General features: G+C 42.4%; 1 protein-coding gene across 3 annotated transcripts in view; it reads right to left on the minus strand.

Annotated features, from left to right (window-relative positions):
- The window catches only part of FLT1 (fms related receptor tyrosine kinase 1), a 139,794-nt gene that overhangs the window by 10,824 nt on the left and 112,533 nt on the right, over window positions 1-16,437 (minus strand). For all 3 annotated transcript variants that reach the window (XM_053385957.1, XM_053385958.1, XM_053385956.1), the window contains 7 exons: window positions 9,524-9,628; window positions 8,828-8,941; window positions 8,306-8,394; window positions 6,835-6,994; window positions 6,393-6,490; window positions 3,910-4,032; window positions 1,468-1,579 (listed from right to left, as the gene is read on the minus strand). In XM_053385957.1, coding sequence (XP_053241932.1) covers window positions 1,468-1,579; window positions 3,910-4,032; window positions 6,393-6,490; window positions 6,835-6,994; window positions 8,306-8,394; window positions 8,828-8,941; window positions 9,524-9,628 — 801 coding nt within the window. The remainder of the gene's footprint in view (window positions 1-1,467; window positions 1,580-3,909; window positions 4,033-6,392; window positions 6,491-6,834; window positions 6,995-8,305; window positions 8,395-8,827; window positions 8,942-9,523; window positions 9,629-16,437) is intronic.

Raw genomic sequence — 16,437 nt, forward strand, 5'->3', positions numbered from 1 at the left:
TCCCAGTCAATACCCCAGCACTGCATCATAACCAGCCTTAGAATCTTCCATGCTGAAAGAGCAGCCTGCAGTGTGGCAAGGGAGGAGACAAGCTGCCTCTTAGAAGCCACACAGATAACAGGGGCTTACTGCATCATTGCCATTCCAAGGTCTCCTAGTCACTGCGTTTCTGCCTTTCTGGGTTCTGTAAAATGGGGTTAAGCATGTAGCAGGTGATTTTAGATTGCACAATATAGAAAAGTAGGGACTGGGAGAGAAGGTAGGACAATTTTGATGGGCCCCTTTACTGCCTGCTAGTTGCTGCCATTCAGGTAAAGAAAATATTCTGAGGTCTTGAGCTCTTGCTTTCTACAGTGGTACCTCTGGTTCTGAGCCCTCGGGTTATGTTTTTTTCGGGTTATGAACGTTTTTAACCTGGAAGTGAGTGTTCCGAGTTCTCAGAGGCCTCGCCGCTGCCCGGAGCCAGGCCCCAACATCCGCAGGGCCTACGGAGGCTCCGTGATCGGCCTCCAGCCGCGAGAGCTTTCTGAGGCCTTCACAACTGCCCAGAGCCAGGCCCGACATCCTCATGATGCCCAGCAGGTCGCATCCCAGCCCCAAAGTTAGGTAAGGAACACTGGGCCGAAAAGCCCTTTACCAACCCTTGCCCCACCCCCAGCTGTAGCAAGGTGGGTGGCACCTTGCCAGGTAAGCCCACCTACCCTGTGGGAGGGGGGGAGTGGAAGATTTTGGGATTCTGCAAAGGATTTTGGGATTTGTTTATGTGAGTCTGCCCTGTGCCTTTGTCTCTGTTTTGCACCTTCGTTTGGGGGACTTCTGGGGGACTCTACCTTCTGTCATTGTTTTGGGGATTGTGTGGAGCCCAGTTCAGCTACTGGTTGATTGTGTGACTGCAGAAATGGATAAAAGCCCCCCATCCAAACAATGACTATCATCAGTGCATGTAAGAAAAAAATAAATGTTATTTTTTTCATCTACAATACTGTCTTATTTATTTTATAGTACAGTACATTGATTATTGCCTTCATTTTATGAATCAATGGTCTTGTTAGACAGTAAAATTCATATTAAATTGCTGTTTTAGGGGGTGTTTTTCATCATCTGGAACGGATCAATCCACTTTTCCATTACTTTCAGTGGGAAAGTGCGCTTCAGGTTAAGAACAGACTTCTGGAACCAATTAAGTACTTAACCTGAGGTACCACTGTATATTCAAAACACATTGGTTTAACTTCTACTAAAATGTAAGCAGATCATAGCAAGCCCATTTCTGATATATAATATTTAAGCTGCAATCCTTAACACACTTAGGTAGGAGTAAGTCACATTGAACTTGTTGAAGATTACTTCAGGGTAGCATGTACAGGATTGCACTATTAACGATGAATTGGGTACTGTATCCAATTGATTTTGTTTTCAGAGATCTTAGGATAGAATCAATTCACTTTTTTTAAAAGAACAACTTACCTAGAGAAAATATTTCCCACAACAGTACTCCGTATGACCAAACATCACTTTTGGTACTATAGATTTTATCAAATATAGATTCTGGTGCCATCCATTTGAGGGGGAGACGTGCCTGCAACAAAATAAAAGGGCCTTACTTTTCAAGCAAAATGAAATTAGCTGTAGATAGCAATGTAAGTGTTTTACAGAGCTAGAATTATTGTTTTAGGCTGCACGTGGAAGTTGCCTTCTGCTCACAGAAGGGCCAGAGTGGTGTTGTGCTAGAAAAATGAGATTAAATCCAGAGATGCAGTTTGTCTTGCACATACAGTACTCCACTCTGACTTTAGAGATCTGCCAGTTTCAAGCCAGCCATCACAAATATAAGACTAGAAACTTGGTTTTCAAAAGCTGAGAGTCTCAGGAAGCTTGGTTGGGTACCTAGTACCAATTATGTTCTTTTTCCCTGCACTTCTACAAAAGCTAAATACAGACAGCCCTGGATGCAGATAAGTAGGTATGCTGTGATTTCCCCGGTATTAAAGAAATGTGCTTTGCATGTGCCTAAAGTTCCTTAATGCTGCTCATATATTCTTCAAGAACATTAAGATCTTTTTTCAAAGGGGAAGAAAGTTTTTTTTTTAATTGGGTTTTATAAACAAGAATAATGTTATGCAAATAAATATACCAAGTTTTCTTGTGTCATTTATATACCACAAAAATAGCATAATAAATGTTGAAAAATATCTACAACATATGTTTCATTATTAGTGACCAATGTATAAATTCTTGGTTTATGAATTGGTTTAAACCAGGCATGGCCAAACGTGGCCCTCCAGCTGTTTTGGGACTACAGTTCCCATCATCTCTGACCACTGGTCCTGTTAGCTAGGGATGATGGGAGTTGTAGTCCCAAAACAGCTGGAGGGCCAAATTTGGCCATGCCTGGTTAAACAATTAGGAAAAAGAAGAGGAGGGAAGAGAGGAGTGGGGTGGGATGGTTGTTGTTTAGTCGTTTAGTCGTGTCCGACTCTTCGTGACCCCATGGACCAGAGCACGCCAGGCACCTCTGTCCTCCACTACCTCCCGCAGTTTGGTCAGACTCATGTTTGTGGCTTCGAGAACACTATCCAACCATCTCATCCTCTGTCGCCCCCTTCTCCTTGTGCCCTCCATCTTTCCCAGCATCAGTGTCTTCTCCAGGGAGTCTTCTCTTCTCATGAGGTGGCCAAAGTACTGGAGCCTCAGCTTCACGATCTGTCCTTCCAGTGAGCACTCAGGGCTGATTTCATTAAGAATGGATGCGTTTGATCTTCTTGCAGTCCATGGGACTCTCAAGAGTCTTCTCCAGCACCATAATTCAAAAGCATCAATTCTTCGGCGATCAGCCTTCTTTATGGTCCAGCTCTCACTTCCATACATCCATCCCCTTCATGGATCACTGCCTTGCCGTGGCGAAGGGGCTTGAAGAACTCAGAGAAGCTATGAACTACGCCGAGCAGGGCACACAAGATGAACAGGTCATAGTGGAGAGTTTTGACCAAACGTGATCCACCTGGAGGAGGAACCGGCAAGCCACTCCAGTATCCTTGCCAAGAAAACTCCATGGACAAAGACAACAGGCATATAAAAGTGGGATGGTTATGCCTCTGTTTTTCTACTTAGTGTGTGAGGGGTTGTGCCAGCGTTACTTGTATGGGTTCTCTTACTATTCACTTGTTGTATTTCTTTGGGGGTGAGAGAGGTAGGAGGGTGGCTTAGGGTGTGGTTGGTTGTCTTTGGTTGGCTGCAGTGAGAATTGTTTTTGTGTGTGAGCAGGGTATGAGTGTGTATTTTTGAATCAGGTTAGCCAAATTGATTCGTATGCTGTTGGGGGATTCTTGTTGTCTTGTTGGGCTGTGTATGTGATTAAGGGGAACCAAACCGGGGCGAAGGCATCTTCTTCTATTTGTCCCCGTGTCAGTTTCAGTTGATTGGTTAGTTTTTCTAATAAGGATGTTTTCCATGCTATTTGGGAAGAAAAGTTATTTCACACATTCCAGGGCTGAGTCCTAACAGTGCCAACAAATTCTTGAGCTAAACCAAAAGATTCTGGGGGTAAATTATGATGAGCCATAGCTCAAATTAAGCCCCACTGCACCCCCAGTGAAGAAACGCAAACTTCTTTTGCAAATAAAATTTAAGCCTTTTTACTGGCTGGCCTAGCAAGGTTAGCCAAGAAACAAATATCAACATGTAAACTATTCAAAAAACGGAGCTGGCGGACATTTCCGAGCATTGTTGTGGAGGATGCAAACTGTCACAGTGCATACAACTCATCTGGACCGCTCATCTTCACATAAAAAATGTACAATCACTTTCAGGGGCCTTTTAGAGTGGAGAGAATGTAAACATTTAGAAATCTTCTCCGTGAGCTGTTCAAAATGATAAACAATAGGGCACATAAGAAGCATGCTGACTTACATCGCCTTTTCTCACATAATCAGGATTCTTATAAATATCTCTTGCAAGGCCAAAATCACAGATCTTCACAACATTGTTTTCAGACAAAAGGACATTTCTGGCTGCTAAGTCACGATGGATGCACTACAAGAAAACATTAAACAATCTCATTGCTGATCCCGATAGGATTCCAAAACACAAAGCTGAATCTTTTCCATGTCCTTTTAAAAAGCATTAATATACATGTTCATGTTTTTAATAGCTCAGTTTACAATTTCTTCTGGAAGTTGCCTAAAGTTAACATAGAACTACCATACTGAAATGCAAAGGTGCTTTCCAAAGAAACACTTCAGAATCTAAGCATGTGTACCTTTGATCTGTTGAGTTCTACTAAGGGATAAGTCAGACTGCTTTAGGCTTTGCAGGTAATGCATTTGGGAATACATAATAAAATCCACAATCAATTAGGACTTTGTATAGATTTCGATAAGCAGCTATTTTTCCTACCATATGAGAATTTGTAACCTTAACCAGGCCTGTTTTCAGAGAGCCAAACTGAACTGAAAAGAAATCTGGACCAAATCTTTAATTTTTCCCAAGCAGAAATTTGTATTTGTAGAAACACATTTATTTTCAAAAGGAGAGCTGAGATTTGAAGATGCTGTGAACATTAAATCATGTTTCTAGAGATGAAGTACTATGACTGCTGGGTTGGGGTATTGCTTAGGGGTTTTTGGTGGTGGTGGTGGGGTTGCTGTTAATGATATGAATTGTTTGTATCTTTTTAGAACTTTTTATGATTTATGTCAAAATGGTTCAGTTTGGTTGTGTACTTTTTGATGTGTTTTAGTTAGTTATGACTACTTTTATTATGTTTGTGATTATGCAAATATTTTTGTTGTAAGCTGCCTTGAGCACAGTTTTTACTATGGAAAGGCGGCATACAAATAAAATGCTGATGATGACATGCAACAGTCACTGAAAAATGTCCCACGCAGTGACCCTAACCATGTGGAAAGGTGGTCATCTGTAGCCTCTGACTACACCATTACTCCTAGCAGTGACATCGATGGAAATCCAAAGGAGTGGCCGTGTGCCCTCCTTTACAGAAAACAGTTGTCTAGATGAAGGACTACCCAGTTCACATCCCATTTAAAGATGAAGAACTGTAAGCAGCCAGTGCCTGGACAGCAAACTAAGAAGGGGCGTGCACACCTGTCTGGCAAGAGGAACTACACTTCTATTTAAATTATAGTATTTTTTTGCAACTGGACGCCTTCATCTGCCCCAGCTGCAACAAAACATGTCTCTCCCATATTGGCCTCTACAACCACAGCAAGCACTGCAACCTTCCAATAGTTTGACTTCACTCTCAAAGGCACACTCCTCCATTGTCTCCCGAGGCAGGCGGATGTCAACAACAGTTTCCATCTGATAAACTGGCATTTGCGCATTTCTCACGAAGGCATATCCTCTTTTCTCTCCCTCTCTTTATTTGGTGATGTGGTAAGTGGCCTCGCTAGTGGTGACAAGGCATACTTAAGCATGTTGTCAGAGGCTGCAGATGACCATATTCCTGCGTGTTTATTAGTGGCTATTTATGTGGTTCCTGATCACCTGGATCTAACCCCAGGCAGAGGAATAACTGCAATGGAAGAACAAGCCTTTTGTTTCTAGTCTGCTGTGTATGCTATGAAGACATGAATAAACATGCATTTATTTATAGAGAGAGCCTCAAACAGAAAACTGTCCTTCCTTCCTTTAGGAGTTCCGGGGAACAAAATTGCCATTGAATCACAGAAACCAGTTTGTCTTGCCCATGATGCAATTTCCCTGATGCAGTTAGTTGCAAGGAAGATGAGGAGCCGCTGGTTACTTCAGCAGCCTTGCCCTATGCTTCCTTTGTGCAGCGAGTTTCCCAGGGTGCAGGGAAAACCCCTCTTTCTCAATAAAGTTTCAGGGAGTAACATTTTGTATTTAACAAAACAGAAACATGATTCTTAGAGGCGTTGTTACATCACAAACTTAAACTGGTATAAGAACTACCTTTGGTAGTGCTGTGAAAGGGGTTTGGAATCCATGTATTCATTTAGGCCAGGTGGCTAGGGTATGCCATATGCTAGGTGGCTAACAATTGTGTAAAATTGTGTAAAACAATTTTTTTTAAAAAATATAAGTGGTGGACATATGCTTCTAATGTATATATTCCTTTAGGGTCACTGGCTCTCCACACCCCCCCAATAAGGACTCTGTCTTAGCAAACAGGCAACAATTTAAAAGATGCATTTTACAAAGATGACAGAAAAGCTGCACTTGTTGAATTTCTGTCTGTCATGCAGCTATTAAGGGCACAGCTCCTCTGCCAGGAAAAAAGACTAGAGGTCAATATGGGGATAACATTCCCAGCCTATTATACAGTAGGCTGTTGGAAGCATAATGCATGCAAAACATTACCCCATTATTATTAATCTTCCGGAGGGGAAATGTACAGGGGGTAAACTAACCTTTTGAGATGATAAGAACTCCATGCCTCTGGCCACCTGAAAACTGTAAGAAATTAGATCTTCCATGGTGAGGGGCCACTTGTAAAATTCATCAGAATCTGAAATCAATTCAGTGCATACGAGGTTAACATGACTTTGTGCTGCCCACAGTACAATGGAGTGCCTGAAACGTAGTTTACTAGTGAGAACAAAAAACAGTTATTGGGAGGTGCTGAGCACTTCCCCAAGGTTAAGGAAGAGACCATAGAAACAGTCACACATCTTCCTGTCCGATTGAGTAACGTTGTAAATAAGCTTATTTTAAACCATCTTTTCTTGGATGCGAGTATCTCCCAAGGATGTTTATGAGGGTGATAAACGGGGAAAGAAAATGTCAAAGATGCAGATCATGCGGTAAAAATATCCACAGGCTGCATAGAAAGAGGAAGGAATTAATACATACCCTCCTCTTCCTCTTCCACATCACTTAAACTTTTATCTTCCTGAAATCCAGAGCTTGCTAAGCTCTCTCGACTTGGGACACTCTCCAGCCTTTTCTTCTTACCACCAATGGGCTCCACATCCTTCTCCTCTGTCACCAGCTCTCCTTGAAGGGAGGTATCCTTTAGACAAAAAGAGGGGGGTGGGAGAGGGGGAAAATTGGCACAAGATGGAACAGAAGATATTCCAGCCAACGTTAAGCACTTTTGAACCCAACTGATTTCAGCAGGAAAGTTAAGCATGTGCTTTTATCCCTCCTGTTAAAGAAATGTACAGTCATACCTCGGGTTGAATATGCTTCATGTTGAGCGCATTGGAGTTGCGCTCCGTGGCAACCCGGAAGTAACGGAGCGCGTTACTTCCGGGTTTCGCCACTCACGCAGACGCTCAAAATGACATCATGCACATGCGCAGAAGTGGCGAAAAGCAACGCGCGTGTGCGCAGACATGCTGTCCCTAGTTACGTCTGCTTCTGGATGTGAACAGGGCTCTGGAACAGATCCCGTTCGCATCCCAAGGTACCACTGTAATATAAAAGTGCTTAACTTCAGCTAGATTGTACCCCATGGATTTTGAGGTCTTTTCATTCAATTACTTTTTAAATGTGCTGGTGAGGTCCTGGGACACCACCACTGAAAAACACTGTCCCTTAGAAAATGATTAAAGCAAGGGAGTGGAACCACACATCATGTAGCCAGTTTCTCCTGCTAGAAACTTTGCAGTAGGCTATTTTCCGCACACACCTCGCTGTCCCTCATCCAGGCAAACCAAAGGCACTATCAGAGTTCAGGGACACATTCCAGCCAGGCAGAAACACTCAAGGGGTGTGTGAAGTAGGGGGGTGGGAGGTGGAGCTTGGGGAAAAGAGAGTCCTATCTATCTATCTATCTATCTATCTATCTATCTATCATCTATCTATCTCACATTTTCCACTTTGATTTAAATTTAGTGGAGCCAGGAGCAGATGGATAGAATTGCTTTGGCGGCCAGATCTGGCCCAGGGGCAAAGGGCTGGTGTGCATCTGGAGTTGTATTCCTGCTCCACATTTTTGAGTTAATGGTCTTGTCCTATGGCTTCAACACTGCGCCTGTGCAAGAATGGGAAGTCCCAGGGTCATGTTGCATAGAATTGCACTTAGGCTGACCCAGAGATTACATATCCTTCCTTACATATCCAAAATACATCGCTGCTGAACCCTGCAATGAAGTCTTGCACTGGGGAAGGTACAACCTTGTAAAAATTTTGAGTTACTGCATTGCTGCAACAACCTGGTTATTTTTCTATATCTGTACATTAAAGCAACTCATATTTGCACTGGTCAAAGGGCATTTGCACACCTGTTTCTATTTGTACTGTGCAGCAAAATAAAATTAATGTGATTATTTCAGTGGACGGTGAACTGAAGAATAAAATACGGCATTTGGGACATTACCTTGTTGGAAGAAAAGAAATTCCTTTTGCTCTTAAGGTAGCTTGATAAATTTCCGTATTTGCAATATTCAACTATAACCATTAGCGGCCCTGTGAACAAGATGATAAAAGTTTTGGTGGGAGGAAATGACAATTTATAACCTCTGTGCCTTTTGTGTCATTGTTCAAGTGCCTGTTTCAGCAATACAGCATAATTACTTAAATCAGAATGCATTTGAAAGAAATCCATAATATTTCCCTTGAAGTCCCTACTCTCATCTTTGTTTCACACTGATTTCTAGGAAAGTTTGATCTGTATGTGATTTAATTCAGGCCTGCATCTCAAAAGTGTATTTTCACACAGTTGTACCAAGTCATGGTTTAACTCTTGAAGTTAAAACAAGGACAAAGACCAGCAGAACTTAGCATTAAGAACCATCTTTCCAGCCTGTGATAAATACAAAAAAAGGTAAAGCTATATTTTAAATAAAAATAAATAAAATAGCAAACCAGAACACCATGTTTTTGTCATAGTTGTCCATACCTCCATTTTTTGTGCAAGCGCCCAGCAGATTCACAACATTCAGATGATGACCAATATGTGTCAAGATCTTCAGCTCAGTCATCAGAGCTTTATACTCGCTGGCGGTGGCTCCTTCTGCAAGGCCAAGCAAAATGGTTTACTTATTACTTAGGGCACTTCTTACCTGGAGACTTCTTGCCCCGGCTCCTGTCACTACTTGTTGTTGATCACCAGATGCATTCTGTTGGTTGTGAGGATGCTTTCAGCAAACCTGAACCCCAGGCAGGAACAGCACTATAAGTCCAGAAGCCTGTAACTGCACCGTTTGGGCTGTGGGCTGCCTACATGAACCTTCCGCAAGCTGGTATCCTGCAGATGTTCTGGGCGACAACCCCAGTTTCCCCTGACCGCTGATTGTGCTAGCTGGAGCTGATGGGGGCTGTATTCCAAAACGTGGAGGGCACCAGTTTGAGGAAGGCCAGTCAAGACCAACTTGGCTTTCAGGCAGCAGCCTTGCTCCACTCTGGCTGGAGGATCTAGGAACTGAACATGTGAGCTTCTGCCTGCAAAGATGGCTCTCTGCCATTGGGCTATGGTCCCTGGCTCAAATGGCAACAGGATTTCAGCTTTACTGCAGATGCAGGACAGCTGAAAATGGGTGCCCACACAGTCTGGATACTACAAAGTGAAAGCGGAATTGTTCTATACCATACGTACCTTTCAGCATTTTTACAGCAACTACTTTGTACGTGGGTGATTTTTTAATTCCAAAAGCGGCTGCTTGTACTACTTTCCCATAAGCACCTCGCCCAAGGGTCTTTCCTGCATCAAAAACAAATCACAGTTGCTGCTCAGAGAGACATCATCAGATAAACTCATAGTATTAAACTTTTCATTATGTTTAAAGTTCTGGCTGTGTGATAATACATGGAGAACTCCTGAATTTATATGCCACAAATTATACCACTTTCACAGACCTATGCTCAAAGCAATTCACAATATAAATGAAACCCTGAGTAGTCAAACAAATGATGGAAGTGTGAGCACAGCTGCAAAAGGGGAGATTATCACACCTGGCCGGTTCTGATCTAGAGCCTTTCAATAGTAATTATTGTGTTTTGGGCTGTGTACACATCATATATTTAAAGTACATTTTCCCCTCCCAAAGAATCCTGGGAACTGTTGTCGTTTAGGATTCTGGGAAGTGTAGCTCTGTGAGATGTTACCCACAATTCCCACGATTCTTTGGCGTGGAGAAAGTGCTTTAAATGTATGGCGTGTCTGCATTCTTAGGAATAACAGAAACTGAGCCACGTCAGCTAAGATATATTAACTTGTTAGAACTGGTCTGTAAAATCCAGGGGAGTAACCTGCAATAGTTGGGATACAAGACAACAAATATTTATCACATTTAAGCTTATGCTTCAAACTTAGCCCACTGTCAAGCCCTAAGAATGACACTGTAGTGATGGCTATGCTGCCTCAAGGCAGCGGCTGTATTAACAATAAAAATGTTGCAAAACTGCTGCAAAGTACTGGCATGAACCACTCTGCTGCTGCTGAAAAATGCCACAAGGCACAACAGTAACCACCAGTGCCAGCTGTTGTTTCATTCATTCATTTCTTCTGCAAGGATTGGAATGGCCTTCAGTACTTGTCTGGCACTCTGTTATGTCATCCATCTCTTGGTCAGAAATGGCCTAAGCTATTTTGCTGGATAGCACAAGAAATTAAATGGTTGTAAAAGTACAGTGCTAAGCCAAATAATGGAATGTTTGCTGCCTTTTAAGCATGCCTCCCATAATCTACTATTCCCATTGATATTTGCAAGTATTGGGACGGGGGACAAATTCCAGCTGGGATCTTGGCAAGAGCAAAGGATTAAAGCTATGTCCCTCCATTCCATGATTCCAATTCCCCCCAGCTACTTATTTTTAAAAAGACATCAGCTACATAAGGGCAAACTAGATGGCAACATCATACTTAGTTTGGGCATTAGACCATTTCTTCCCACCTAAGGGTTGCACCAATCAGATCCCAGCTGGTCCTTTCACTTTTCTGTTCTGCCATCTCCCTGCTTCATTAATTTCCCTTCTTTCCCCTGATTGGACAGGGTTGCTCGGGTTTTACCACATATCAGGTGAAGATGTGTGGTAAAATGTGTGTTCATCTGATCATCTGTCCACCTGGATTCACAGAATCACGAGGACATCAGTAAAGTGAAGGAGATAGAGGGCACTGAAACCTGTTGCTTGTGTTGCAGGAGCCTGATTCTGTCATGGAGCCCTTAGGACCCCCGTGCAGACCAGGCATCCATCTGTTGTAAACCTAACTCCTGGAAGCTCATTGTTTTCTGAGAATTTGGCATTTGTTTTGATCAATAATAGTCCATTTACTTAGGACATTGGAATAAGCAACTTGTAAACTCTCTCTGTACTCAGTAAAACACCACAGGGGTATTGTTGTATTCGGACACTGGCATGTTTTCCAGATATCTTTTCCATCTGAACAATCTCTGTTTCATGGAAAACTAATAAAACTCTCACCACCCCTCGCTTTAAAAATCCTCCGATATTCTGGTTTCAGTTACATTATGTTTTAGTGCCAAACATTGGCTCCTAAGAACTTGTAGATACTATTCGGGTATTTGAATTCTTGGACCAAATTCTCCTCACTTTACAAGCCACAGAAAATCCCTCCAGCGGCTTCAGAAGATAATGGCATACAGAGCAGCGTTATTAGGAATGTAAGGTGCAATTTATGTCCCACTGAAATCTATTTCCCCCATCTCCCCCTTTTCACCTGGCACAGCAGTATTGAAAGCGGGATCATCTGTATATCTGCCCCAATACCAGCATGAATACAAATCGTCACGAATACACAGTAAAGAGGACATCTGGAGGCGCAATTGAAAAGCAGAGCAAGGGAAAATCAAAGGCATAAGGTGTCGCCTTAGCCTATAATAGATAATCCTAATATTTAACTCAATCTCTTAGGGGTTATGTTTCTACTACACAGGCTGGTTTTCCCCCTCCCCACACCTCCAGGTTCACTTAGGGTAACTGAGATCATGAAAAAGCCACTCTGAGTCAGGGGAAATGTTGTGTGAGCAGACTTTTGGACTCCAACAACTACACTCTTGGAGGGAGCCACACAAACAAACAAACAAACATAGAATTGCTCTTTTTTTCTTAAAACAAGCTGTCATTCTTTCAATGCAGACAGTGCTTGTTATGCCACTATTAAAGATCCAATTAAAATAAAAATCCTAGGTGGGGTAAAGGACCGCCCTAGGTTGGGTAGTACACTAAGTGATTCCACCCTGGCTACAGGGCTGTGCAAATTCAGGAAGTCTGTTTTCTGCTTGACACAAAGCTGTTTCCTGATTGAATAACTGAATGGTTAGAGCCTAAGTGGGGGCGTGATCTGCCATACTGTTTGCAGCTTAATGGGTATCATATGGTATGCTTACAGACACCATAAACAATGGTAGCATAGAACCCTTTGCATATGTTTCTTCATACAGAAACTGTAACAATAGTCATTTGTTTTCTAAACATTTGCAATTTGATATCTGTTGCAGAGAGCCAAATTCTGATACAGTATATAGTTACACTAGGCTAATGGCCAGCTCACATCCTGAAGCTCCTCACACATTGTGTAGCGACCAGAATATGTAAGCCTAGGTAAAGGGACCCCTGACCATTAGGTCCAGTTGTGACCGACTCTGGGGTTGCGGCACTCATCTCGCTTTATTGGCAGAGGGAGCTGGCGTACAGCTTCCAAGTCATGTGGCCAGCATGACCAAGCCGCTTCTGGCGAATCAGAGCAGCGCACGCAAATGCTGTTTACCTTTCCGCTGGAGCAGTACCAATTTATCTATTTGCACTTTGACATGCTTTCGAACTGCTAGGTTGGCAGGAGCAGGGACCGAGCAACGGGAGCTCACCCCGTCACAGGGATTTGAACCGCTGACCTTCTGTTCGGCAAGCCCTAGGCTCTGTGGTTTAACCCACAGCGCCACCCGCGTCTAGCTACCGTTAAAATCTACTTTACATCTGAACGGATGCCATCAAGATAATGAGGGAAAACTTTGAGAAAGGAGGCAGACAAGGATGGCCAGTTTTGGTCATTGCCCACTAGGATTGTATTCCTTCAACTTTTATTAAGCAAATAAGCAAAGTGGGAAATAGGCAGGAAACTCTGAAATAAATCCAACGGAACAATAAAACCATTGGAATTATAGGAATTGCTCATCTCAAAGCCCCCTCCCTTCTCCATTAGATGACATTGGATTCATTAGCTGAGCTTTAGATTCTCAATGTTTAGTCAGCTGTCCTAGCTCCAACAAAAAATTTACTCAGAACTCTCAAAGCTCCAATGAAAATTCTACTCAGTGCCCTCCAGGAATCCAAAAACCATTCTGCCTGAAGGACAGGTATACCTTTCTTTCCCTTTCTCCATTTCTTAACTTGCTTTCACTGTGGTTTCTATGGCAAAATTGCCACACTTACGTTCCTGTAGGCTTATGGGGATAGTTAGATTTTTCACTCTTTAAATCAAGGTGTGTATGCATTGTAGGATTTGCTACCTGCTTAATTTTTGCTGTCTGAAGCAGCCTTTATATATATTCTGTCACTTTCATTTCATATAATAAACCAAGCTTTATTTATTCCTTTTGTGTAATAACTTCTTGTGGGCATAAGGTTACTAGATACTTCACAAATGATAAAAAATGAAAAATAATTAAAAAATGAAAACGTATGAGATTTTACAGAGCTAATGGGCAAGTTGGAGAAAGAATGACCGATTAAAATTTATCACTAATCACCTAGCAAAAGGAAGATGGCCAGCCCTGTTAACACTTACTCCCAGGTAGAGACAAGCAGTATTGCCTTCAATCAAGTCCTTATGACTTTCCTTGCAATCTGAGACAGTTTCCAGATGGGAGAACTTCTCCTATATAATAAAACTGCAGATGGCCAACATTATGCTAGTGCTAGTTATGTATATTTCTCATCCAATGAAAATGATTGGCTGATGATTCAGGACAGACAAAAAGAAGTTACTTCTTCACACAACACCTAATTAGTTTATGAAATTCACCACCACAGGATGTGGGGATGGGATGGCCAGTAGCTTTAAACAGGGATTCAACAAATTCACAGTCTATAAGTAACAATGGACACTTAAAAAGCCAAGGCTGCTATGTTGATCCTTAAGCAGGGGTGGTGGTGAGGAAGAGTCAACACTCACAACTGGCCAATACCTTTATCAGGACCAACTGAAATGTCACTAAACCATAAGCAACCTTTCAAATGCTCCAAAATGCTTCGTTAGGCCAGGTGCTACTAAGAGCCAAAAGTGGGGTGGGGTGACAGGGAAAATAGTAATGGCGGGAGGGAGTACAAAAATTAGGTTGGATGTCCTAGCAATGAGGTCTGCATTTAGACCCGTTTCCAAGATGGAGACTGGAGGTTGAATTAGACTTTTCTAGGTGCTGCAGGTGGAGAAAGAAATTCAATTCAGTTCACATTTAAAGGTGACCCACCCAATTTGCAATTTCCAAAACAATATGCAAGCCAAACACAGCCATCTTTCAAAATTTGCATTTCTCCAAATTTAGCAGTTCAGTTCTCCAGACAAGCGATGTGTACAAAAATGCATACCTGAAGGTAAAGCGTGCACAAAAAGCATACATTCATGGCAACAATGCATTGCAAAACGCTTTGCAAAAATATGTATACTTGGCAAACTTGCGTATTAGGAGAAATTTGTACTCAAATGTTGATGAATTTTCACAGAAGTTTTTTTTTTAATTGCAAACTGGAAATGTGGAGAACTGAATTTAAGATTGGAAAGATGAGAAATGAGAGAAACTAAAACTGACATATTCACACCCATCCCTAGGAATTCCGACATGTTTTCCTGCAGGTATCAGGTTACATAACTAACAATAGCTGATCCCAATTTTTAAAAACATATAGCCTGGCTGTTACTCAGATCCATCTTATGCCTTAAGCAAAACACACACACGCTCCTCATTAGACAAAAGGCAGAAATATGAAGAAACAAAGCAATCTTTAGATTAGCAAATATATATGAGGAAAATTCAGATTAAAATTAAAATTTAGAGGCAGTATGCCATTAAATAGCAGTTGCTAGAGAGAGCTGTTGCCTCCAGTTCTGCTTCTTGGTTTCTGAGAGGCATCTGGTTGGCCCATGTGAGAAACAGCATACTGGAATAGTTGAAACATTAATCCAATCCAGCAGGACTCTACTTGTGTTCTTATCCCTATCACCACTTGATAGGAAGAGGCCAGGCCAGCCTTGCAACCAGCAAGTAGCTTTTCCAGCTATGGGAGTTTGTTGAAGAGACATGAATTCAAGTTTGAGCTTTGGTATCTGAAGAACAAAGGAATGGTTAACGGTGTGTCAATGCATATGCATCCCAAGTAGCACAAGTGGGAAGGGGATGTGATTATTTGAGAAGCTTTTGGTGAACTGAATGTATTAGAGAAGGCCCTTGCTTTGGCTACTCTAGGCTCAAATCTTCAGGACTTTGAAGGTTAAAGCTGCCACCATTGGAGTGCTTGCTGGGGCCACATTGTCTGGCTGGTTCTGTTGTGGCACTGCAGAGCTTCCCTTGCCATAACCAGGAAGAAACTGCCAAGGAAGAAGATGGGAGCTGTAACAAGGAGGAAACTGCATGGAAGACAGCTACTGACAGAAAAAAAAGTAGAATTTTGAAGCACTGGAACTAAGAAATCACTTTTATTATCTGTCCAATGAGAGTGATTCTCAGGATATACCAGACAGGAAAGGAAGACTCTCAAACCCTTCAAGGACAGAGATGATTCAGCCACTGAGTGCAGGAAGGAGGAGGACAAGGGTGGTGGTGCTTGGGGACTTCCTACTGAGAGGTACAGAGGCAGCTGTGTGCCAACCGGACCTTTTTGTTCATGAAGCAGGCTGTCTGCCTGGCACACAGATCCAGGATATGAAGGACAGGTCACTAAGACTTTTCAGGCTCGCTGATTATTATCCCTTCTTACTAATCCACAAGGAGACAAATGGCGCCACAAGACACAACTATGGACATATCACATCTGACTCTGAAGCTCTGGGGAGGAAGGTGAAGTACCTTGGGGCTCAGGTGGTGTTCTTGCCAAGTATTCCTGTAAAAGACAGAGGACTAAAAAGAAAGAGACTAGTATTTCATCTGTGCAGATAGTGTCGAGAGGAGAGGGTTGGTTTCTGAGAACACAGTACAAACTTCCTTAACAAAGTACTACAGGCAGGAAATGGGCTGCACCTCATGAGGACTGGAGAAAAATGTGTTTGGCAGAAGCAGGACAAACTTGATCAAGAGGGCTTTAAACTAAATCCGTGGGGAATGGAGACAATAGCCCAAAGGTAAATTCAAAGATAAACACTAAAGATAGAGACTTGGGAGGTACAGGAGAGTCTGGGGAAGCTGTGGCTGGTGCCAGGCAAACTCCACAGGAGAGACATTGAAGTAAAATATCCATGGGTTTCAGTGTGCAGAGGATGGGAAATAAACAAAATGAACTTGAACTCCTAGTACAGGAAGGTGAATACAGCTTGAGAGATAAAACTGAGCCTTGGTG

This window comes from Podarcis raffonei, chromosome 4 (genome assembly GCF_027172205.1).
Source record: "Podarcis raffonei isolate rPodRaf1 chromosome 4, rPodRaf1.pri, whole genome shotgun sequence".
NCBI lineage: Eukaryota > Metazoa > Chordata > Lepidosauria > Squamata > Lacertidae > Podarcis > Podarcis raffonei.